Here is a 25752-nt window from a genome sequence, read left to right on the forward strand (position 1 = left end):
TCAGATTTCTTTGGTTGGGGTTCTCCCCATGTGATATTAATATTTCTTCTTTCAATTCATATTACCAAAACAGTACAAACCAGGAAAAAAATATATAAACCTAGTGGTTGCTGAAACTGGGGAGGTTGCTCTCATCTTCTGTGCAGGCATTCCTGGGATCTGTTTGCTGGAAATTGTGCTGAGATTTTCCTTTTGCTTGTTTCTTAAAGAATAATATAAACATTCTATGTCCAAATCTTGGTTAGTCGTCACTTTATTGCTTGAATGTTTCTTTGGTGTTGCTAAAGTCATGATCTTTTGTTTGTTTGCTTTTTGTTTTGTTTTGTTTTATTTTTGCTTTGTTTTATTTTTTGGATGGTCATTATTTCTTTAGGTCACCTGGAAAAGAGAGAATTCAAAGATATAGAGTGATAAAATGACAGAGAATAAAAAGGCAAAAATCACCTGTTTTTCATGTAATTTAAAAACAAAAACCTATTTCAAAAGGAACTAGTTTATTATAACCTCACTGCCATCGAGTGGGATCCGACTCATAGCCGACCCTTCCTTGGGTTTCCGTGGCGGTATCACTACGGAAGTAGATTGCCCAATCTTCCTTCTAAGGAGTGGCTGGTGGGTATTTGAACCGCCATCCTTCTGGTTAGCAGTCAAATGCCTTAGGCACTACGCCACCAGAGCTCCCTAAACAAAATTTACATATTCTATGGATTTATTAAATATATTAATTTAATATAAACTCTTACTAAACCAAAAACTCTTACTAAACCAAAATTGTTGAGTTAATTCCAACTCATAGCAAACCTATAAGACAGGACAGAGTAGAATTGCTCCCCAAAGGGTTTCCAAGGCTGTGCATCTTTTACCGAAGCCTCATCTTTCTCCTCTGCAACAGCTGGTGGGTTCAAAGCACTGACCTTTTGGCTAGCGGCTAAGCATTTAACCATTGTGCTACCAGGGCCTCTAATACATATAAACTCTTACTTTGTAATGTTTTTATAAGTCAGAAGAGTCAATACATAAAAACAATAAAAACTTTGCAAAATTATCTATAGTCCTGTCACCATGAAGCCTTTACAAATAAGCAATACTAGAGCATTAATAACTATATTAGTGTCTGCAGCACAATATTTACTAATGTGGATAAATAATTATGGAACCATTTTTCATAATGTCAGATTGTAGACAGAATTCTTTCTTTCCTATATTTCCTATATTTTGGATCTCCTTAGCAGCAATACAGAGAAATAATGTTACTGCGTAAAAAGTTACAGATGTTTTTAAAACATAGATACTTACCTCTTAACTCAGTTAATGCAAGCCAGTTGAAATAAGAATTTATTTGTATGATAAAGCATTCATGTTACCCAGAGATAAAAGAGAATAATCCTAGCATAGAAAAAATTTGACCTGATGTATAACCAAACAAAATTGTCAACCCAGTGTAATCTAGTTAAAAGGGTACTAGATGAAACACCAGAATAAAAGCACCCATGGCTTATAAACACTTTTAAGATTGGCTCCATAATTGGATCAGCCTTTCTAGCTATATATCTACCTATATTAGTAAAATTTCAAAGGTCTGTAACAAAAAAACAGAACAAAATAGATGACAACAATGATTAAGATAACAAGCTAACCCTTCTAAGAACAAAGCATTTTACAGATTATTTCATTTAATCCTTGTGACAACCCTAGTAGTTAAGTAGAGTTAGTATTGCCATTTTACCAGTCGCAGAGATTACTGGCAGAGGATAAATCAACTGCTCAAGATCACCCAGCAAATGGATAGTAGACCTTGCACCGAAAACCAGACAATCTGGTTATAAACTCCTTGGTTCTTGCACATATATTGTACTGCTTCAAAATAAATAACGCTAGTTATCCAAAAAAAAGTGGGGGAAGAAGAAAAAACAGTCTAGTTTATGCTATACCAAAACTAAACTCACAGCCATCCAGTTGATTCTCTCAGGAGCCCCCATTGGATTTCTTGGGTTGTAAATCTTTACGGAAGCAGACTGCCCGCTCTTTGTGCCACAGAGTGGCTGGTGGGTTCTAACCACCAACTTTTTGGCTCAGTAGCCAAATGCCTTAACCACTGTACCACAAAAGCTCCTTAATTTATGCTATAAAACCAAACTCACTGCCATCAAGTTGATTCTGACTCATAGTGATCCCCACTGGGTTTCTAAGGCAGTAAATCTTTACAGAAGTAGATTGCCTCATCTTCCTTCCACAGAGCAGCTGGTGGATTTGAACCACCAACCTTCTGGTTAGTAGTCAAATGTCTTAGGCTCTACGCCACCAGAGCTCCTCAGTTTATGCTATGTTGTTATGTGCTTTTGAGTCAGACGCGACTCATAGCAACTCCTCCTTGGGTTTCCGAGGTGCTATCACTGCAGAAGTAGACTGCCCAACCTTCCTTCTGAGGAGTGGCTGGTGGGTCTGAACTGCCAGCCTTCTGGTTAGCCGTCAAGTGCCTTAGGCACTATGCTACCAGAGCTCTTTAAAACTATCAGGAGTCCTGGTGGCACAGCAGTAAAGCACTCTGCTAACTAAAAGTTCAGCAGTTTAAACCCACGAGCCACTCCATAGGAGCTCTGGTAGCAAAGTGCCTAAGGCACTTGACCACTAACCAGAAGAAGGCTGACGGTTCAAACCCACTAGCCACTCCTTGGAAGGAAGGTTGGGCAATCTACTTCTGCAGTGATACCACCTCGGAAACCCAAGGAGGAGTCACTATGAGTCAGGTCCAATTCAATGGCACATAACAACAGCAGCAGCTGCTCCACGGAAGATGATGATGCAGTCTGCTTTTGTAAAGATTTACAGCCTTGGAAACCGTATGAGGCAGTTCTGCTTTGTCCTACAGAGTCGCTAGGAGTTGGAAACGACTCAATGACAATGGTTTTTAAAATTATCAATTGGCCACCAGGTGTCATAAACGTTTTCCTAAGTGGTAGTAGTTAAAAACTTCCTGTCTAGAAGAGAATTTGACTATCAACATTGAATATATATGCCCCCAAAGCCTAGAAAATAAGGTTGAGTCCAAAGATATGTAACCACCAATATGGCTTTTCTTCATAGAATCCCAAAGCAGATAAGGGGCTTGCACAGATGAACTGAAGAGCTACTTTGGACTGATCTTCTATTTTATTACAGTACTCATGTTGAAAAATCAATGGTATTTAAAATGAAATAGCAAATGCACACTGTGGAGCCGGAGCTCTTACCTGCAGATGTTGAAGGTGCCTGGGGAGCCAGGTGTTACTACTCAGCACTGCTCTGCTCGGTGGCCGGAGCAGGGTTCTCAGTTGGTGCTTCACCTGCCTTGGTCTAAAAAGACAAAACAAAACCACAAACCAAAAATGCAATTTTTTTTTTTTTTTATCTAAGTGTCAAATTATCAGATTATAAAACGATTCTTCAAACTGCTAGTTTGACGTGATGGAGATGACTTGGCCATATCCGCTCTGACTGACTGAATTTACTTACCTCTTTGCCATCTTGTGAAGGAGCATTAGGGTTAGGAGGACGGGGGCGGCGCCGGTAGTTGTACGGACGCCGGTATCCACGGCGAGCAGATGGCTGGTTTGGACCATTGGCTGCTTGTTGATTCTCTTTATCTTCGACCTCTCCAACAGCTGGGGCAGGTCGTGGGCGAGGAGGTCCCCTACAGCAGAGAACACAAAACAAAAGAGAACCAGTGCAATAGGACAGGGGCCTCAGGAAGAGAATATTTTCTTTCTTTTTAAAGACAGTAAGTCCACTGATCAGCCCTAATCGCTAAATTATTCACAGGCCAATAGAGCTAATATATACATTGTAAAGAACCTTATTTCATATAATTTCCCCCCTTTGTTTGAATACGTATTTGCAGTACACAAATACGTGCTGAGCACATACTATGCTGCCACCAGGCACTCTGATAGCCACTAAGGATGGGGGGAGAAACTAAAACGTTGTAGTCTTATATCTGTTCTCTATGACAGACTTCAGTGGGGATTACAGGAATTAAATAGGGAAGGAAAACACCATTTTCAACTATGTACCAGGGCCTTTTGGTAGGTATGTTCTTGTATTAAATATTTAATCTAATCAATGGCAATCCTGTGAGTTAGGTTTATATTGAGAAAACCAAGAGGTTTAAAGAAGGTATGTATTTGGCTGACTCATAGGGAACTGTTGCTTTTATAAGTTATAAGTCAGACGTTGCTTTTATAAGTTGCTTTTATAAGTCAGACATTACTTTCCCAAGGACACACAGCCAGGCATTGATAGAGCTGGGAGTCACAGATAGCACTGACTCCTTTCTGTTTCAATAAAACACTTTTATGAAATGCTTATTTTGAAAGTCCTTAGTAATTAGTAACTAGAGAGATCATGTTGAAAATGGCAATAAATTTTATGAGGAAAAGGAGGTAGTAGACTGTTACAAAGCCTTTATCAAAACATTATATTTATTTTCCTTTCAATAAACCTACATTGATAAATATCAGGGTAGTATAAACATCATTCATGAAAAAGGTGACACTTGAAGACAGGGTAAAAGGAAAAACAGCCTTAAAATATAAAATGTGCAAAAAGGACCTTAAGCAATGTAACTCAATTCTCAGTTTTTGTAAGGGATAAAACACAAATAAAATAACTTCTTCCTTCACTAACATTAACATCACTGGTAGTAATGATGTCCAATATTTATTGGGGGTTTTCTATATGAAGCACCATACTAATTATTTCTGACACATAAGTGCATTTAATCCTAACAACAGTTATATACAATGTCTTAATATCCATTTTATAGACCTGATGACTAAGACTTAGAGTCCAGGAACTTGCCCATGCACATGTAGCTACTAAATTGCAGAGCAGGAATTTAAATGAAGGCAACTTGGTTCACAGCCTGATTTAACCCCTCTGTTAGACTGCCTCTGTTAGCAGAATATTCTATGCCCAAATTCTCTGGCATTCAATTCTTCCTCCATTTGTACCAGCACCTTTGAATTCCCAAACAATTAACTTTCTATTTTATTCAATTTAAAAAGTATTACGTATTAGTTAATATCATGTGAAAGTTACACACTACAATTAGCACTCTGGCACAGAGATGACTAAAAATTCTGAAAACATATACTCAAGAATCCGAGAAAACTCCAGCGTGTAACAAAAGCAGCCACATCTTCTAAGTGTATAATAAATTCACAAAACAGACACAAAATACCCTGATTTATCTTACTGTCACTCACAAGTCCCTCAACCAGTCTTAGTTGGTGGAAAATGCTACATACCTACGGTACCTTGGGCGGTAAGTTGGATTTCGATGAACTGGCCCTTGAAGTTGTGCTCCCTCTGGGACTCCATCCTTCATCTCTCCAATCTCACCAGCCTAGAAGAGGGAAAGAAGAAAGCTAAAAATGAGTGTGTCATGCTAGAGGGTAGAGATACAGAGCACACAGACGCATTCTGCATTTAAAAGAAAAAGAAAAAACCTGAAAGTAAAAGGTTTCATTACAAAGGTGGATACTCTCAGGTATAACTACTGTAAACTATTTATTATCGCCTTTGTGGAAGACAGGAAAGGAAGAAAAACTCAGTCACAGTGCAACAATCTTTTGCCTTATCCCAGAGTACCAAATTTTATGTCATAATATTAACATTTTGAAATTTAAACTGTTCCATTCATCTCTTGAAAGAAAGTCTATTTTATAACAGGAAATGCAATGTTATACATTTGAGCAATAAGATCTTTTCAATTTTTTTAAACTTCAACCTTCCAATTCTACAAATCATTATCCTCTGACTACTATTAATAATATCTACATTCAAAGGGTCTTCTGCTCTTGGCTCTGAAGCTTTGCATCTCAATGCTAACCACACCTTCACCTCTGATTTCTTCCTTTCACAATTTACTCCTTTTGTCACCTTCCATTAATTATTCAAGAATAACATTTTTAAAAATACATTATATCTCTCCTTGATAACAAATCCATTTTAGACTGGGAAAACTAAACTAATTTAACGTAGAACTTCCCAAAATTAGAACAGCTAACAAACAAAATACCCATCAACAATCTCTGAAATTCTTTACAATACTACCATAACTCAAACTTCTTTTCCTTTTTTCAAAATCGGCATCACTTCCTCCTCCTCACAGCTGAATATTGTCTTTCCTATTTCACTAAGGAAATACAAGCATGCCTCTTAATATTGCACTTCACAGCTACTGTGTTTTTAATAAATTAAGTTTGTGACAACCTTGCATCAAAGTCTTTCAGCAGCACTTTTCCAATACCATATGCTCACTTCGTGTCTCTGGGTCACATTTTTTGTAATTCTCACAATACTTCAAACTTTTTCACAATGCTGTTATATATTTAATAGACCACAGTAAAGAGTAAACATTAACTTTTGCATGCACTGGGAAAGAAAAAAATTCATGAATCGCTTTATTACGATATTCACTTTATTGTGGTGGTCTGGGAGTGAACCCGCCTGCAATCCCTTGAGGTATGCCTGTAGAAGATACCAGAAAAGAATCATCTACATTTTCCCCTTGTCAACTCTGCCAGCCTTTCTGCATTTGTATAAATTTTCTTGTTGCTTCCATTACACTGGATGAGTGGTACATGCTCCTCTTCAAAGCCAACTGCTCCATCTGTGTTCTCCTTGACCACCAGGGCACTGTAGCTATCCCCTCTTCTCACCTTCACTATAAAAATTTTCCCTCTCTACACCATTATTTCTATGGAAACATGTAAGCATGTTGAAATACCACTTTTTTTTTTCTTAATTTTTTAACAGAAAAGTTAAAAGCATTGACTCTAATCCTGAAACCTCATTCAAGTTTCACTAGCTGTCTTAATGCCCTTTTCAACAAAAGGTTCCCACTGGGAATCAGGCATTGAATTTAGTTGTTGTGTCTCTTTGTCTGGAAGAGTGCTTCAATCTTTACTTGGTTTTCACGGCCTTGACGCTACTAGAGATTACAGGCCAGCTATTTTGTAAAATATCCTTCACTTTGGGTTTGTTTGAGATTTCTTCAGGATTAGGTTCAGATTATATATCTTTGGTGGAGAAATCTCAGAAGTGGCACTGCCTTCCTCTCACTGCATCCTGCCAGGTAGCATATGGTTTCAGTTTTTACTATTAGTGACAATGTTCCCTTGGAAAAGTGGCCATGGTAGTATCTGCCAGGCTCCTCAAGTTTACTTTTTTCCCCTCCTCTTTGTAATTAATTAGTGCTTTGTGAGGAAGCAATTTTAAAATATGTAAATATCTCATTCTACATCAAATTTTTAGCATATTCATTTATATCTGTATGGACTCATGTTTTTCTGTTTTATTCAATGGGTTATAATCTGTTACTATCATTACTAGCTAATGGAAACCTTGCAAGCTGGCTCATGTCCTTTTGACTTGTCTCCAACATTCTTTGAGTACTCCTTTGCTTTCTGGCACAACAAGATGTTCCAGGATCATATTGTACTTTCCCTGTCCCAGCTCTGGAATCAGTCATTTCTCCAAAGGAGCTTCCTTATATCACAGAATGAGATACAGAAATCAAACCCACTGCCATCGAGTCACTTCTGACTCACAGAGACCCTTTAGGACAGAGTAGAATTGCTCCATAGGGTTTCCAAGGCTGTAAATCTTTACGGAAGCAGACTGCCTCATCTTCCTCCCATGGAGTGGCTGGTGGGTTCAAACCACCGGCCTTAGCAGTTGAATGATTTAACAACTATACCACTGGAGCTCCTTATAGAAACCAAAGGAGGTGCACAAATGGTTTAAGTGCAGGACCACTAGCTGAAAGGTTCATAGTTTGAGTCCACTCAGAGCCATCTCAGAAGACAGGCCTGGCCATCTGCTTTGAAAGGTCACAGACTTGAAAACTTTATGGAACAGTACTTCCTCTGCACACTTGGGGCACCATGAGTCAGAATGTACTTAATGGCAACTAATAACAACAACAGGAACAAGTGTGCTCAATGATATTATGGTGCTATTGCTTTCAAACCTTTTCAGTAGACACAAGTTAGGAATATCCACATATGTACACACATGCACAAACTATAAATTACATATGTATGTCAATGTGTATATCTCCAAAAGATTCTTAGTGAAGTTTTAATAGTTATGTTTCTACCCACCAGCCATTCCTTGGAAGACTGGGCAATCTACTTCCATAGAGATACCACCTTGGAACCCAAGGAGGGGTCGCTATGAGCTGGATCTGACTGGATGGCAGTGAGTTTTACAATACATAAGGAAGATGGGGCAATCTACTTCTGTAGTGATATTGCCTCAGAAACCCAAGGGGGGTCGCTATGAGTCGGGTCCCACTCAATGGCACATAACAACATATATATATATATATATATATATATATATACACACACACATGCATACATATACACAAACTCACACTAATAATATATATACATATATGCATGTGTGCGTACACATATATGTCTGTATGTATACATATATTTAAAGATACAGCTATAGAAGTAGATACACATAACTAAGTTCTCATTAATAGTTTCAATTCTAATCCAACAACACAGGCTCTTAGAATTCCTTCTAGTTTTGTATTTTCCCTCTCCAATAATAAGAAACCCAGCTTTCATTATCTTTAAGATAACTACCTGTTTATCATGGATAGCCAGAAGAACAAACAAATCTATCTTGGAGCAAGAGCAGCCAGAATGATCCTTTGAAGCAAGAACAGTCTTCATTTCTAGTACTTTGTTCATGTTATTAGAAGAGACCAGTCCCTGCAAAAGGATGTTGTGCTTGGTAGAGTCAGCAAAAAAGGGGAAGACCTTCAGTGAGATGGACTGACACAGTGGCTGCAACGATGAGCTCAAGCATATCAACAATTGTGAGGATGGCTCAGGACCGGGCAGTGTTTCGTTCTGTCATACACAGGGTTATATGAGTCAGAACAGACTTGATGGCAAATAACAACAACTATGCAACCAATCTCCCATCTCTCCTATCACCCCTTGCCCTGTACAGATACCTACATTGATCTGTCCTACCTAATGGCTTTAGGAGTAAGTTGCTGGTGAGGGAAGAGGAAAGTGAGACCAGGGAGAACTCACCTGTTGGAAAAACCTAACCAAATCAAACAAAAACCTTATCTTAACCCATATCCTCCTTCACCGACCACCCCATTTTCTGAGTTTTTTTTTTTTTTTTTTTTTTACAACATACATACCGAAGAAAAGCCACCACTACCAGCATCACCTCCAGAAGTCTCTCAAAGGGGCATATGCTGTCTCTGCTCTTGTTTTCTTTTGAATTCTTTCTAATGATACTTTGTCCATGAAATACCCACCAACCTACAAGTTATCAAATCCAATACTCTATTCTCAGCTTAGCTTCCTCCACGTATCAACAGTATTTCCTTCTTGAAATATTCTCCCTGACTGCTCCTTCTAACTTTCCCTTACTAGATCCTTTTTTCTACCCACATTCATTTTATTTTCAATCTCATGCTACACTATACTTTCACCTATCATGTTTCTATGACTCCAGAATTATATCCACAGTTGCATTTGTCTCCGTCAGACCCCTCTGGCTTTTATACTTGCCCTTCCTTCCCTTGCTATTCATCCCTTTTCCAGATACCTGAGTGACTCCCTCCCAGGCTTCATTTCAATCTCAAATATCACTTATGGAGCCCTGAGGACTTTGCCACTCACCCTATCTACACTTTGTCCAGCAACTTTTTTACTCTCTTCTATTTGATTTTTCTGCCTATTTAATAGTGCAAAAAGACCTCTATATAATTCCACCTCACCCTTTAAACCCAATTCTTCTTCAGTCTAGTAACATTACAGCTATGGTTTACTTCTCTCTCACACCCACATTCACTCCATCAGTACACAATGCTGTCAGCTCTACATTTAAACATCTCCCAAATCTGACCAATTCACACATTTTCCATTGCTAGCACTCTAATCCAAGCCACAACCATCTCTCCACCAAAAAATGACAGTGGCTGGTCTCCTGACTTCTAGTGGTATCCTGTGATCTAATCTCTATAGAACAGTTAAAATGGGCTTTTAAATGTTTTTATGCAGTAAAGATCTTTTCACTGGTTTCTCATCACATTTAGAATAGGCCAAATGTCCTGACCACAGTCTACCAGGCATGCCTGAACTGCTGTAAGCTATCACCTTAGTCTCCCCTTCTGCCCTTTTCTCACTTAGCTCACGCTATACCAACCACATGAGCCTCCCTTTAGTTCCTTGAACAAGTTCTCCTATTCCTTCCTCAGAGACTTTGATTCACAAGGAAAAAAATACTGACATTAAATTTGCACATATGAAGGATGGGAATCTACTATCCAGTGACAGAATATGAAGAACATGGATTTGGAGCCAAAGTTTAAATGAAGCTCCATCATATCACTTCATGCTCATTTAATCCTGAGCTATTTATTTTTAAATACTCCAATCTGTTCATCTGTAAAACCAACAACAGTATAAACATGGAAACTACTGCCAACTTCGTAAAGGCTGTTAGGAAGATTGAATAACTGATTTTAAATTCCTACCACTTGGTAGTTGCCACACAATGCAATGCTGCTCTCTTCCCTCCATCATATAATTCTCTTCTCAAAAGTTCCAAGTCATTGACAGTAGCTCATTAACCAATTCTACTTAGTTTTCAAATATGCAGAACTACTAACTACCTCTTTAAAGATGGGAATCATTCAGTCACTGATATATCATGCTGTCTTATGTTCTTAGTACATTACGTAAGTACCATTGGCCTGTATACTACCATTTGCCCGATGTGTCAATAAATTCCATAGTGTTGTATATAATAAAAAATAGTGCCAATGATTTTTCTATTTGACATCCTTCATTTTTCTCACCCTGAAGATCCACCTATACTTTTAAGCCATTATACCAATAACCTTAAAGTAGCCTTGTTTTATGGAACAAAATTTTACGAACTTTCATTTCATGCTATTGATTTGCTTTAACAGACTTAAGTCACTGAACACCCAAAAGGAGTATGCAACAAAAAAAGAATCTAAGAATCCACTGTTGAAGTTGATAGCTTTTCTCTTAGACATCAAATGGGTAAGAAATTCCACTTGCATTAAAAACAAAAACAAAAACAAAAAAACCTAAATGTGTTTCATTTACGAGAATAAACATACGTTTTCAAAATTAGTTTCAACCAGTTTCTGCAAATTACTTTGCCCTGATGCTCTGAACCTTCTATTCCTCAAGTGGAATATATCTTTATTTCAAAAGATGTGGAAAAGAGCACACCATTGCGCTCTCAGCAAATATGATACACACGCATATGCTCCACACTGAGAACGATTACTTCAGGAAGGCACTAAGAACTCACTACAATAAATGTACATTACAGCCTCATGGACTCTTCCTGTCCTCATTCCTTACAAGCAGAGTGCTGACCTAAAGAAACCTACTATGTCTCATGTACCCAATCCCTCCATATACGAAGGTCTACTTGTTATTTTTAGCACATTTGTCAGGAGCAGCTGTTGAAGAGTGGAAGGGGAAAACAAGAACAACATAAAAAGAACATAGTCATGCATGATGGGATAGAAGGGTAGCAAAGTACAGAACTGAACATAATGTTCAGTCAAAACATTTAGTCTTTAAAAAAAAAAAAAAACCCAAGCACACTAAGGAGAAGGAAAAAAGTTGTAGCCAGTGATAACAAAAATGATAACCTATCTCTAGTTTTCCAAGTTTCCTGGGAACTGCAAAGTTGGCATAATGTTTATTAATCATAGATCAATTCATGTCAGCTGCAGCTACAATATTTTACAGTAAAAGAGGAGAATTGTATAACCAACAATCTCCATTTTTATTAAGTTTTTCTCAATGAAAAACCACCATTTCATCTAAACTAAGTACTTTATAAATATTATCTCTGTCAAAGGCATTAGGCTAAACTGTTTACATTTCATTCAATACTCATAACCCTGTGATACAGGCACTATTACCCACATTTAATGGATGGACAAATAACTCTCTCTTAAGCTTGGTTTTTCTCAAAACCTCAGAGAAATAAATAGCAGAGACAGGATTCAAATTCAGGCCGATCTGGTTTTAGAGTCCAAACTCTTTTTAACATCCCATCTGTCTCTTTAGCTTGTTACTTTTATTCTATTATAAAAGAGGACCTTCACCCTATCTACCAGTAGGTAAGGCTCATGTAGTAGTATCTTTAGAAAAATGTTAGTGGACTGATTCCTCAGAAAAAGTAGGCTAAAGGCCTTGCCTCAACTTTTGTAGCATCTGGAAGCCACAAGCAAAGTTCTAATCCCGGCAGCTGGTGGTGGAGGAGGAGGAGGAAGAAGAGGCAGAGGAAGGACCAGGGGTGAGGACTGCTGAAGAGAAGTCTCAGGTGCAATTTTACCTGCATTCTGTTGGGATGGGGAAAGACCCGAGAGCGACGGTCAAAGGTCTGTCCCACGTGGTAAGGCGGGAACCGCCGCTGCCGGTACTGAGGGCGATACTGGGGGCGGCGCAGCTGACTCCGGGCCCCAAAGAACTGCCCGTCAGTGGCAGGGGGGTCAAATCCTTCACTGCTGCCGCTCCCTTCCTCCTCCTCCTCCCCAGCGTACTAGCGAAGCAAAGAAACAGAGATTCAGAAGAAGTTTCAGCAAGGGAAGAACCAAAGAATACCATTCAGGATGAGTATCACCAAAAACCAGAAACATGTCCCAAAATGAATAATCCCTTTAATTACACAAAATGCATTTAACCCAGATTATCATGTGATTGATCAGCTGGGATAAACTACATTAAGACTGAAGTAGATCAGTGCAGATAAAATACCAAGAAGCAGAAAAGCAAGAGCAATCAACCTATTATGAATTTAATACTCCTTTAATTAGCACTGGTAAATATCAGTTGGCGAACCACCCAAAGAATATTTACAGGGTTTGTAATATTTAGTTCTGTCCAGCATGTCTCCCAACATTTGCCATTCACTGGGGCCAAGTCAGAATATTTTGTGGTTATCAATAGGTTTTAATTTCAGAAAATGTCACCATTCTACTCTTCACACACCCTATTAATATGAGGTATGATAGCCAATTATGTAAAGATATTTGTATAATGTTCACCAAAATATTAAGTGTGAGACAGTATAAACTGCTTTCCCCTTTAGGCTTTTCTATATCTAAGTTTTATAAAGCCAATATTTATAAAGCCTTATTATTATAAGGGCACCACCTCCAAGTACGCTCTTGAAACATACCCAATAAGCCATGAGGACTTAAAGACATCGTAACAGAAAATCTTCATTTAAGTATAATTTCAGAGATTGAACAATTTTATTTCTAAGTATCTTTTGCATGTATAACTTCATAATTTCCAGGTCTCTGAGTGAAGCAAAGACTTTAAAAGAAAATTTTTCATTCAAGGTTTTTCCCACTTTTACTTCTGAATTAAACTAGAATCAAAATAATCACAGCTAGAGCTCTGTCAATCTGATGAGCCTGAATGAATTAACATGATATAGTAAATGTTATACTATAGTAGCTCATTCCTACTCCCACTCCTATCCCCACCCCCCAAAGCTTAGATCGTAATCAAATAAACAAAAAAAAAACCCGTTGTCATCAAGTTGATTCCAACTCAACCGTACTGGGCAGGGCAGCACTGCCCCATAGTGTCTCCTAGGCTAAAATGTTTGCAGGACCAGATCATTAGGTCTTTCCTCCTATAGAACAGCTGGTGGGTTCGAACTGCCAACCTTTCAGTTAGCAGCCGAGTGCTTAACCACCGTGCCACCAGGGCTCCTTTCTATAATCTAATAGGATAAAGGAAAACACAAGGGTGAGTAAAAGACGAAAGCAGATAAATGAGATAGCCTGAGGTATCTAATAAATATCAATTTGGGCAGGATGTGAAGGTGACTAAAAAAGAAAAGCTATTAGGCAAGCAAAAAGACAAGACCATGAAAATAAAGGCATAAGTCATTGTCAATCTGCAGATATTTTATTCTGGAGAGATTTTTCAAGTTTTTGAAATCCTGTGATCACAAAGCATCACGTGTTTTATTCTCTGATGCCAATCTCAGGTACTAACTCTGTTGTTGTTGTTATGTGCCGTCGAGTAGGTCCCAACTCATGGTGACCCCTCCTTGGGTTTCTGAGGCAGTATCACTATGGAAGTAGATTGCCCAACCTTCCTTCCGAGGAGTGGCTGATGGGTTTGAACCGCCAGCCTTCTGGTTAGCAGGCAAGTGCCTTAGGCACTATACTACCAGAGCTCCCAGGTACTAACTCTAGAAACATCAAAAACTGATGCAAATCTTAAGAGGGTCCTCCTCATGACTACAAGTCATTTGGGGTCATCTTGGGTGCCTTGAAAAGACTCCTAATTTTAATCCCCTAAAGAAGTTCTAGCCAGACTTACTTATAAACCCTTTCATCTAAATTTAACACAATCTAAACTAAAATTCCAGAATTACTTATTATTTCTTTACTTTAAAAGAGTGGAAAATTTGGAGCTAACTAGCTACTTAATCAAGGTAAATCATGTACTACTTCACTGGCCAGCACTGATTATTGTCTATTCAAGAGCTATTTTCCATTATTTCTTACTAAACTGATTTTCCTAGAGCCCCAAAGGATGAATGGCTAAGTTTAAGCCAAGAAATTACATTCCCCTTTGCCAATGACTGCCATATGACTAAGTTCTGGCCAGATAAAAGAGCCAAATGAAGAGCAAGTCTTTTTGACTACCTTGGCATTGCTGATCCTCATTAAGCCATCTGGTTACGAGAGAATTAAACGTCCTGTCCTTGTGGTCAAATACAATCTAACTGATACAACTTTTGAATGGCAAGTTTTCAAAGCAGTTAGACCAGTGGCCATGGATAAATTCTGGCACTGAACATATTTCCCCTGAAATACAGACAGACAGACAGACACACACACACACACACACACATTAAACTGTAGATGTAAAAGATGTTCAATCACTGCTTAGCAGCAGAGACAACATACATTACGGGGAGGTCCACGGCGTCTGCCATAGTAGCCACGTCGGTAACGGCGACGATCAGCAGCATACCGGCTCCCTTCCACAGGAACTCCATCGGGGCCAGTCACATTGGCTGCTTCTGCACCCTGAGAAAGAGAATAAACAATGATGGCCTAGAAATTTAAAAGAAGACAAACTAAACCAAAAAAATAGCCTTAAATTGCCAGAGTGTAAGACTGGCAGAATGCACAAAGGATTCTTGTCGTGACCTCAAAAATGCACCCGAGTTCTAAAAAGGTGAGCAAAGTATTTAATGTTCTAATTTAAATGTACACAGTTTCTAGTTTGTTTACATAACCTAAACCTTGCTTTTTTAAGTGATTAGATAAATTCAAGAGCAGTCTGTAACTCTTTAAAGAGCACAGGCCAATAAATATAAAAGTATAAGAATTGTTAGACTACAAAGATTATGCCTCAACGGTAAAGAACTGAAATACTGCTATCTTCTTAGAAAATGGGGAAATCCATTTTACGCTAAGAGGTACCAAGAAAATCACTCTTGTGGCTTTGTCCAGTGATGACTAACTGAGAGTCAAACTTCTCCCATCTGGGCAGCAACAGGAAGAAAGGACACTTGCTTTAGTAACACACAGGGTTTTGACATTATGTAGTTACTTTGTAGTGCCTTCCTAAAAGTTGCTATGAGTCACAAGGGACTGCACACCAGAAAGTAAGTCTCAGAAACAGAGGTATAGTTCTAATTCTCATATGGACAAATAGTGTAAAAGAATGCTGCAAAAGATATAAAAAATTTGGGACACGCAAGATTCAAGACTATACTTCCCATTTTGAATCAATATGTAAAACCTTAAGTTCTAACACACCTAGAGATAAAATTAACCTGGCAAAACAAAATTGTAAGATTTACGTGGAATATCACAGATCACAACAGGCCAGCCATTTCCTGGGGGGTTATCTGAAACTCCAAGAGATTTGCAAGATCCCCTTGGAATCACATTGGTAAAGGCATCCATTCAACTTACTATAGCAAATGAAGTTAGTTAAATGGTTTTTCCTTTAAGAAAGAACAGTTTAAGAATCCCAGAATATATGGAATAAGGAGTGTGGTGTATGTGTCTGTGTGTGTGTGCACACGTGCATAGAATCAGCACATGCACAGTAGTTGACAGGAGTCCAAAATAATGTGAATTCATAAGGAGCTAAGACCATTTATTGTGCAACAAAGCCATGTGCCAGCCCACTTTGCTACAAAATGAATGAGAAAAAACCCAACCACGCTTCGCTCTCACCTTCTCTCCTTCAACCACATCAAACTCTACAGTTTCTCCATCTCCTACACTGCGCAGATATTTCCGTGGATTATTCTTTTTGATGGCAGTCTGTCACGGGAACAGAAAATTTTAAATGAAGTATATGTCAACAATGGTCACTTATTTTATTGCTCTCAAGAGTGAACCTGAGGAAACTTCAATCTATTTTTACTCTGTAATAATGTAAGCCTCCAAAGTAACAAAACAAAACACTATATTCCACATTACTTTCCTGACTCATGCTATTCTTTAAAAGCCACCGTGGTAGGTAGGATAAACAGTGTATAGTTATTACAGTTTCTTTATAACCTGATCACTTAGTCATGATATTGGATATATCAATTACATCAAACCTTTAAGCTTCTGAGAGTCAGAGTGCAGATCCATCAGCAGGAGACGGGGTAGGAGGGAGACAGGAAAACATCACACACACTCACAAACACACCTGTGAGGAACTGAGGTCTCTGTACACAAGAGAAACTGCTGACCAGAAAAGGAATTAAAAGTGTGGGGAGCCATGATGAAAAACAGACTGAAAGAATGAAAAGATGCTAAGGGTCTAAATACTTCTGGTACAACCTATATAATTACTTTGGGAATCAAGACATATTAGTGAAAATCTGCCCCATGCCTCAATTTTATGGATGATGAAACATGAGGTTGACAGTTACATGATTTATCTGAGGTTACAAAAGTGAGAGGTATTACTATGATGTTGTTTTTGTGTACCACGGAGTCAGTTCTGCCTCCTGGCGATCCTACAGGACAGAACAGAAATGCCCCGAGGGGTTGCCAAGGTTGTAATCTTTATGGAAGCAGATCATAGAGTCTTTTCTACCACAGAGCGGCTGGTGGGTTCAAACCACTGGACTTTCAGTTATCAGCCAAGTGCTTAACCACTGCACCACCAGGGATCCTTAGCTACTACTATGGTGGGAAGAAATTACTATTGCTGTACTATATATGATATTTATTCAGTATTTTCCCCACTACACTATTTATGTGTCAACTCATCCATACATGTTTCCTGATAATACACTTAAAGGTTAATGAAGATGCTAGTCTGCATTAAAAGTATCCACCTAAATATCTGCTTATGAACAGGCCTCTTCTTTTTTCCAGTTAATGCAAGGGAGAAAACAATTCCTGCAATTAATTTCCATTTCTTTGACCGGTATCTCTAAACAGTTAAAGGGGACTTTAGTTTCTATGGAATTAGGTCAACCTTATTTTATAAGACGATTAGACATGTGTAATCTAGCCCTTCCCCTTCTCTGAGTAGGAAGGAGGAGGAAAAAAAAAAAAAAAATGAGCCAATAGGGCAGAGACCTCACCCACAGAGAAAAAAGCCAGTTCAGGACAGGATATATGTGCACGCAGCATGAGCATTCAGCCATTCCAAAAACAGCCCCTCCCTGCCGACTCCTTCCCTGTTTCCTGTTCAACAGGGCAGGCCTCAACACATTGGAGTGACTCACCACACAACCTCATGGGGCTGGAATCAGGTCATATACTTACAGGCTAATAAAGCTGGCCACCAGAACAGAAACTCATGAGGTCCTTTACTCTAGTAGTCACCAAGTATAGAGTTGTCAAAAAAGGTATATTCAACTCCAGGTATTTTAACCAACACTTTTTTTCCCCCCAGTCTGTTGTAACATTTAAAAAGTCACTCTATCTGGGCAAAAAACTACTCAAATTAGGTACAAATGAAATATGTCCAGTCAAGTAGAAATATAAATAATAGAAACTACAGCTAGAGAGTTTATTCTTAGATAACACCATCCTAACACACACACACACAAACTTAAACAGAAGCTTAAACAAAAGCACAGAGAACCAGATGCTTGACAGGGTTGTGCAGGTCAATGCGCTTGGTGTGATATGCTAAGAGCTATACACATATTGCAGACAATTCATTAGCAACTAAATATATAAAAATAGTAGTAATACTAGGTAGTCCTTCTTTTAACCTATTTTGTAAACAAGTCCAAAACAAAACAAAACAATGCATTACCATTAAGTTGATTCCAATTCATAGCTATCCTATAGGACAGAACAGAACTGCCCCATAGAATTTCCAAGGCTGTAAATCTTTACGGAGACAGACTGATAGATCTTTCACCCAGAGTAGCTGGTGGGTTTGAACCAGCGACCATTCAACAGCTGAGTGCTTTAACCACTACATTCCCAAGGCTCCTTAAACAAGTCCAGGATTTATAATAATAGAATAAATAACATCTCAGACTAATTAAATAATGTAAAGAAAGAGTAAGATATCTATAGTAAAGAAGCCTACCATTGTTCTTATCTTACCCATTCACCTTTTCCTATATTTATTTCAAATGTAAGGAAATATGAGCCTTCTGATCTGGACATGTGCTAACAACCATGTCTCATTTTAACAGGAGTTTTCACATGATTATCTTTCTCAGCTCATCTATGCTGTCACTGCCATCAACTCGAAAACAACTCACAGCAACCCCAGCTTCCGAGGCGGTATCTCTACAGAAGTAGGTTACTCAGTCTTCCTTCCGAGGAGTGGCTGGTGGGTTTGAACAGCCAGCCTTCTGGTGAGCAGTCAAATGCCTTAGGCACTATGCCACCAGAGCTCCCTGTGCTATTTACTTCAAGTTATGCTGTTCCAATAGAGGAGTTTGAACCAATACCCAAGAGTAATGGGGGTTTAGTGGAAAAATTCTCATCTTCAATGTGGGAGACTTGAGTCTGATTTCCAGCCAATGCACTTCATGCGTAGCCCCCACCCATCTGTCAGTGGAAGCTTGCATTGTACTATGATGCTGAACAGGGTTCAGAGTTTCTAGACTAAGACAGACCAGAAACTCCTTCCGAAAAAATCAGCCAGTGAAAACCCTATGGATCCCACAGTTTGGTCCCCAACCAATCATAGGGATGATGTAGTACTGAGTTGCCATGAGTCAAAGCCTGACTCAACAGCAGCTAACAGAAACAACAATCACCAATACCCACCCAGGCAAAAGCCAGACAGTTTCCAGTCTAACGCAAAGGAGGAAACACAAACTCAGGAGAATAGGATGCTAAGGTAGAAACAGAAGGCTTCTGTTAAAGACTCAAAGGCTTTAAAAATAAGATTGAAGTGTGAGAATTACTTCATTTGAGTGTAAAAATAAAACTTTGTTTAAAAACAGTTAATATGTTGGGGCAGATGCCAAGCCTAAAATGAGGAATTGAGCCATCTTCCCAAAACAAAAGCACAAAGAGCACTGAGCAGAATAATAATTCATAGAACTTCATTTTGGTAAAGGGACACCAGCAGATTACAGACACCTCTTTTCACAGGACAGATGTAACATCGACAATTTCTCTTACCTGATGTACAAATACATCTTCTTTGGTGTCATTTCTGTTGAAAGACAAAAAGCTCACAAGTAAAGGTACTTGGTATGGGGAAAAAACTTAAAAGATGTTTAACACATTTAGACCCCATGACCTCAAAACACAACATACATTTTTTGTTTATCCTTTAAACTCACTTCAGACTCCTAATCAATCCTCGTTAAAAACTTTTAATCCTGCATGTTACCCACCTTACTCCTACACATTACCACAGTGCTTAGGTTCAGCATAGAGAAACATCTCTCCTATGGCTCTAAATCACGTGGTATGTAATCAGAGCCCTAGACTTTCTTCCCAGCAAAAGCAAAGCAAGACAGTTTAAAAGGACAGGGCACAGCTGTGAACTAGGCTCTCCTTACACTGAAACTTAAAACAGCCTCCCTTTGCCCCACCCCCACCCCCAGCACCAAAACAGACTAGGAATAAACTGGAGGAATGTTCTTAAGAAGTGAGGGAGGGGGGGACCAACAACAACAACAACAACAACAAAACGATATCATCTAAAAACCTCATAGTACTCCCAACAGTTTGCAGTTTCTCATTCCTATAGGGTTAGATGTTACCAAGGCTTAAAGAAAACATTAGTTTCTTCACAGGACTTGAACCAGACCTGGGTTACAGATCCAGCTCAATTACTCACTAGTTGTATGACCTTAGAAAAGTTGCTTAACCAGTCTAAGATCCCATTCCTTCATCTGTGAGATCATGGATATGGACTCAATTATCCTTAAGCCCTCCCCATTCCTGATTGTATTTTGTCTCCTCATTTTTTTCCCTTTAATGAGTAAATTTTATGACATTAACTATTACTATTCTAGAAAGGTATTTTAATTAAGAATGCTGAATGACCAGTGGCTTAAAAATGAGAATATTTATACAACAACAACAACAACAACAACGCACTGCCATCGAGTCAGATCGGACTCATTGCAACCCCTCCTTGGGTTTTTGAGGTGTTACTACTACAGAAGTAGATTGTATTCCTTAAGATTTATACAAGAGGTTTAATAAAGCACGGCAAGAGACCTATTAACTGCCAGTAATATGACCTATGTATTTAAAACACGTAAAGACACACGCACACATACCGATTTATAAATCCATATCCATTTCTGACGTTGAACCATTTGACAGTGCCAAGGACTTTGGTGGCTAAAATAGGATTAAGCAGATAAATTAGTATCTGACCTACAAAGAGATAAATCTTGTATCACTTAGGTCTTGATAGCATTATATAAAGTCCAAACACCTGAGGAAACCATAAAAGCTTAATTTCAAACAAAAAATAGCAGGAAAAGAAAGTGGAACAAGTCAAGGTATCACAAGGAAACATGTTTCAGAGAAGAGTAAAATCTTTCTTCCTTGTTAAACTTTTTAGTAAAGTCATAAAATAAAGAGTGGTCATAAATCTATATAATTCTGCAATAATTAAAATTGAGGAAAGTGCAAAATGTTGAAAAAAAAATGAGAAACACTGAAGAAAAAAAAAGTTAAGATTAATGTTCCAAGTTTTAATACAAAAAAATTTTGTAATAGGAAAAGATGGGCCACAAAGAAGGAGAATGTAGGTAGATGGACAAGGTAAGTACTACACATCATTTTCACACTGTGAAATACCAGGCCAAGGGGCTCCTACCACAGTAGCTTCTTGCTAATAACCAATCTACACAGACATAAAGTAACCTGTCCAGTTGCCAAATGGGGGCCTAGGAGAGGAGTCAAGGGTAATAATAGAACTGATGCTGTCTCAATCCAGTTCTGTATTTACCACCCTGAGACATGATGTAACAGGCCTTTTCAAACCACATGATGAATTTGGGCTTCTGTTTCATTGTTTACCCTACTCTCTGCAGTTGGTGGGAATCAAACTCAGCATTTTCTAGAAAATCCTCCTCTTTTACTTTGTTATTGTCCCTAACTTCTGTCATGAGCAGGACCAACTTTCTAAATCATCAGATTTTAACAAAATTCTTTAAGAGAAGAAATCCAAAAGAAATAGTACAGTCATATTATTTGTACTTTGGAGACTCATATTTATTTCAACCATCTCAAATATGGTCCCTTGAATCAACTGTGAATGCTGAATTCAATACCTCTAGAAAATACCTATGTCTAAATTCAGGAAATGCATAAAATAATTATGAAGACTCAATAAAAGAAGCCTGATGAGATAGTACCTTTAAAAAAAAAAAAAGAGGAGGAAAAGTAACAATTATCATTAAGCCTCTCTCTAAAATTTAGTTTATAATGTCTAAGCATAAATAATACAATTCTGTTTTGTAAATTCAGTGCTAAGACTGTAATTAGGACTTGTTCAGTGTGGGGGCAGGGTTAGTTCTGAGTTTTGCTACACTGGTAATGCTTTAGGGAGTATTTTAGCTCTCTTTTTAAAAAAAAAAAAAAAAAAAAAAGTCTCTAAGCAAAGTCATTCATCCCACATTGACTAAGCATTCTCCAGCTCTAATTCTAATTAGGGAAGATCAAACCACTGGAATCTTTAGTTTGAGGTCATTCTAATTAGAGTAGCAGGGCAAAGGAGGAAAAAAACGTTTGATGTTTTAGACCCAAAAGTGTATAGAAGAAACCTGTTTTGAATAAATTATATGCTTTTAAGTCATACGTTATTCCAAATGATACATTTTTTGTGACTCCTCTCATTTGGCCAAATATGAAGCCTAGGAAAATATAAAGATAGGAACTGCTATGATTAATTTTATATAGTTACTATCTAGGACTGTCAAAGGGATAATTGTGATTAGAAAGACAACACTAAATAATGGGGAAGGGGGAGGTAAGAAATGATTTTCAAGTCTAATTTCGATCTGTGCTGAAGATTATTTTTTTGAAAAAAAATCCTAATTCCATAAATATTTCCAAGAGCTTCTTATGGCCAAACATTCACTCACACTTATGGCTTCTTTAAAACCATAAATCCACCTCACATACACAAAAGGACAGGCGGCTGGGGAAGTCCATGACCATAAAGCTTCTATAATGGTCATTAAAGGAGACCCTGGGTGGTGCCAATGGTTAAGCCCCTCAGCTGCTAACAGAAAGGTGAGAGGTGTGACTCTTCAGAGAGCATCAGAAGAAAAGACCCAGCAATCTACTTCCAAAAAATCAGCCACTGAACCCTATGGAGCACAGTTCTACTCTCATAAAATAAATGGGGTTGGCAGGAATTAAATCCACAACAACCAATTTTAAAGTTCATTAGAAGGAAGTTTTGTTCCAGTCATTTAAATAGTTTTCTCTGACCTATGTGTTACACACTGAAGACCCATCTGTAAAAACTAGAATGGGCAAAGCCAAGAACAGATTTCCATTTCAGTCAGAAAACTTGTGTGTAGCACCTCTTAGGGATGCAAGTGTTTGCTTGACAAAGGAAAGGTGATGGCAGAACACAATGTCAGAGGCAACAGTGTTGAAGTGTCATGATGAAGTTTGCCCATTTTGATTGTAAGAGTTCTAGGGGAAAGACCAAGGACTACAAGGCCAGATCTGCTAGAGGCTGTGTAGCAGTTGGTGATTGAGGAAATAAACTTTATCTGTTTTCTTCATCTTTCAACTAAAGATACCTGCTTTCCCTAAACTGGAAGGGTACAAAGACCAAAACAAAAACTGCCAAAGTTTCTGTACACAAAAATAACTTGCATCATTAAGAATTATAACTTAACACTGCTTTGACTAACCCAAGGTTGTCTTTCTGGGACATTCTGCATAGAAGTAATCTAAGAAACACTTGCTGGAAACAGTATCACAACACAGTATGACTAGCTTTAGGCAGCTTAAATGCAGGACAAAGAGGTCTATATTGTTTCCTGGTCTACACAGGTTCCATTTAGTACGTAGTTTGACAGTACCTAAGCAAAAGCATTGGAAAACCTGGCTTCTCAAACTGGGAGTACTGAATCGTATTATACTTCATCTTAATTTGCTGGCAAGACCCAGAGATATCTGACAAACATGCCCCACCCAAAATACTGAAATTTTTTTTCTGAAGCATCCTACACCCACCTGTTAACTTTCTTGTTTAAAAGAGAGTGAATGATATAAGCACACACCCTCACCACCCACATGCTTTGTAAGCCTGTTCAAGGCCTCACACAGAGTGTTACTTAAGGGAGTAGAGAAGGCTGAAATACGTGGCAAAAACAACCACCACTACTGAAACCCTTTTCTATTGCTCTGCCCCACAGTTGACCGTCTCACCTTCTTGTTTCCCTTACTAAGTCCCAAGGCAAGATGTTTTGAACGTCCTGCCCACACTTGTGAGGAAATTTTTTCAGCTGCTGTACCACGTGCGTTCCCACAGTCCAGGAAGAGAAAAACGAGTAACGATTGGTAGACACTTAATAGTTCTTTGCGGCAGGGGCCACAGAGGCAGACAGGAGGAGGTGGGACCCAGATGCAAGTTTCCCGGGGAGGACTGCAACACCTCTTTGTGGGCATGTGGCCGACAGGAGCATGGCGTCTTTCCCAAGCCCATGTGGGAAGGGCGTCAGAGACTGACACCTGAACCTTCCCAGCAAAAAGCCTTGCACATTTCCCTCCCCGTCTCCTCCTAACGCTTCACTCCTCTCCACAGAAAATCCTTTCCTTCCTCAAATGCCAAGCAAACACTCTTAAACCCTAGACTCCTAACTCCCAGCCCACGTGTCTCTCCCCTACATTCACAAGCATCTCTACCCTATTCTCCATTCTCAGACCCATGCTCCTTTTTTCTCTGTTCCCAGACGTTATCTAGTACAGGATTTTGCGACGGTGTCTGTCTGGGTGACAGAAGTTAAGCTGGTAACTTACTGGCCCAGGACCAGGGAAGACGCGCACCGGGCAGCGAGGGGTGCAGGGCGCGGTGCGCTTACCTGTGAATGCCAGCAGAGCGAGCAGACAGTGACCACTGGCGCTGGGGACCCGAGGTCCCCGCGGACCCCGGGCTGTCAACCTCTCCCGCCCGGGGGGGAAATCCAGCGGGAGCTGCGCCCACGTGCTCGGCCTGCCCGCCCTACCTCCAGCCGCCCTTATACTCCCGGGCCTGACTCACCGAGAACTTTTTTCTCCGCGTCTTCGCTGCCGGCGGTGACTGAAGAGGCCGTGGCTGCGGTGTTCGCGGCTGCAGGGGCCGCGTCCCCACCAGCGTTTCCTGAGACAAGGGCGGTGGGTGCCTGGGCCGCGGCCTGGGACGCGCCGCTGCCCGCCGGGCTCTTGGGCGCGGGGTCCTGGGGGGCCACGGCGGCCGCCTCCGCCGGAGCCTGCGGGAGGGTGGTGGTGGTGGTGGCCTCGCCCGCCTCGCTCATGCCGCCTCCTCTGCTCTCACTCGGGCACCTCCGGTGGCAGTTGGTCGGCGGTTAGCGCGGCTGGTGGTCGCGGCGGCCGGGGCTCGTTCTCCAGGAGGCCGGTGGGGATCTCGCGGCGCAGGCGGCGGCGGCCGAGGTGGGATCTCGCGGCGGAGGCGGCTCGAGCTCTTGGGCTGCGCCCTCGCTGTTGGGCTCCTCGCTGGATCTTACTGCCCCAAAAATGGCCCCGCACAAGTTTTTCTAGGCGGCGCACCAGCCTGGGAGGGAAGGGCGGGCGAGGGAAGAGGGTGGGGAAACTTGGCTCCAGAGTTGGGCATTGATTCTCATTAGCATTTAAAGGAGCCCGGTGCCCTTTCCAACTTGCCAACCCACCCGCTAGTGGAGCGAAGGAGCCGAGTTGGAGATCAAAAGAAAGCAAGAGTTAACTGTGGGATTTAGATTGCAATCTGGATTATTTGAGGAAAAGGCGCTGCTGTCCCTTTGCTGGTGCGCGCCAGAGAGACTCTCTCCGTCAGGACATCTTGACACTTGAAACTGACTCCGAAAGAAAGGTAAAATAGGACTTCCACATTACGCTGCGCTGCACACTCTCAAACATTCGTCTTAAATCCTTTACAGTTAGTCATTCAACATTTATCAAGCTCCAGAAGCAATTTAGGAAACAACAATGAAGAAGTGGAATAATAAAATCTTAAATTTATTTTGCAACCTGTGCCCGAAAGGTAATTTACAGATAATTTAATCTATAGC

General features: G+C 39.8%; 1 protein-coding gene across 1 annotated transcript; it reads right to left on the reverse strand.

Annotated features, from left to right (window-relative positions):
- Positions 1–3267: 3267 nt before the first annotated feature.
- YBX3 (Y-box binding protein 3) lies at positions 3268–25002 on the reverse strand. Its single transcript, XM_007958230.2, has 9 exons — positions 24750–25002; positions 20794–20857; positions 19679–19712; positions 16307–16396; positions 15020–15142; positions 12418–12624; positions 5286–5383; positions 3493–3670; positions 3268–3333 (listed from the first exon to the last, which is right to left on the reverse strand). The coding sequence occupies exons 1-9, from the start codon at positions 25000–25002 to the stop codon at positions 3268–3270; spliced, it is 1113 nt and encodes a 370-aa protein (XP_007956421.1).
- Between the last annotated feature and the right edge of the window lie 750 nt (positions 25003–25752).

The sequence above is a fragment of the Orycteropus afer genome, unplaced genomic scaffold (genome assembly GCF_000298275.1).
Source record: "Orycteropus afer afer isolate SDZICR_OR568_19922 unplaced genomic scaffold, OryAfe1.0 scaffold00887, whole genome shotgun sequence".
In the NCBI taxonomy this organism is placed as follows: Eukaryota; Metazoa; Chordata; class Mammalia; order Tubulidentata; family Orycteropodidae; genus Orycteropus; species Orycteropus afer.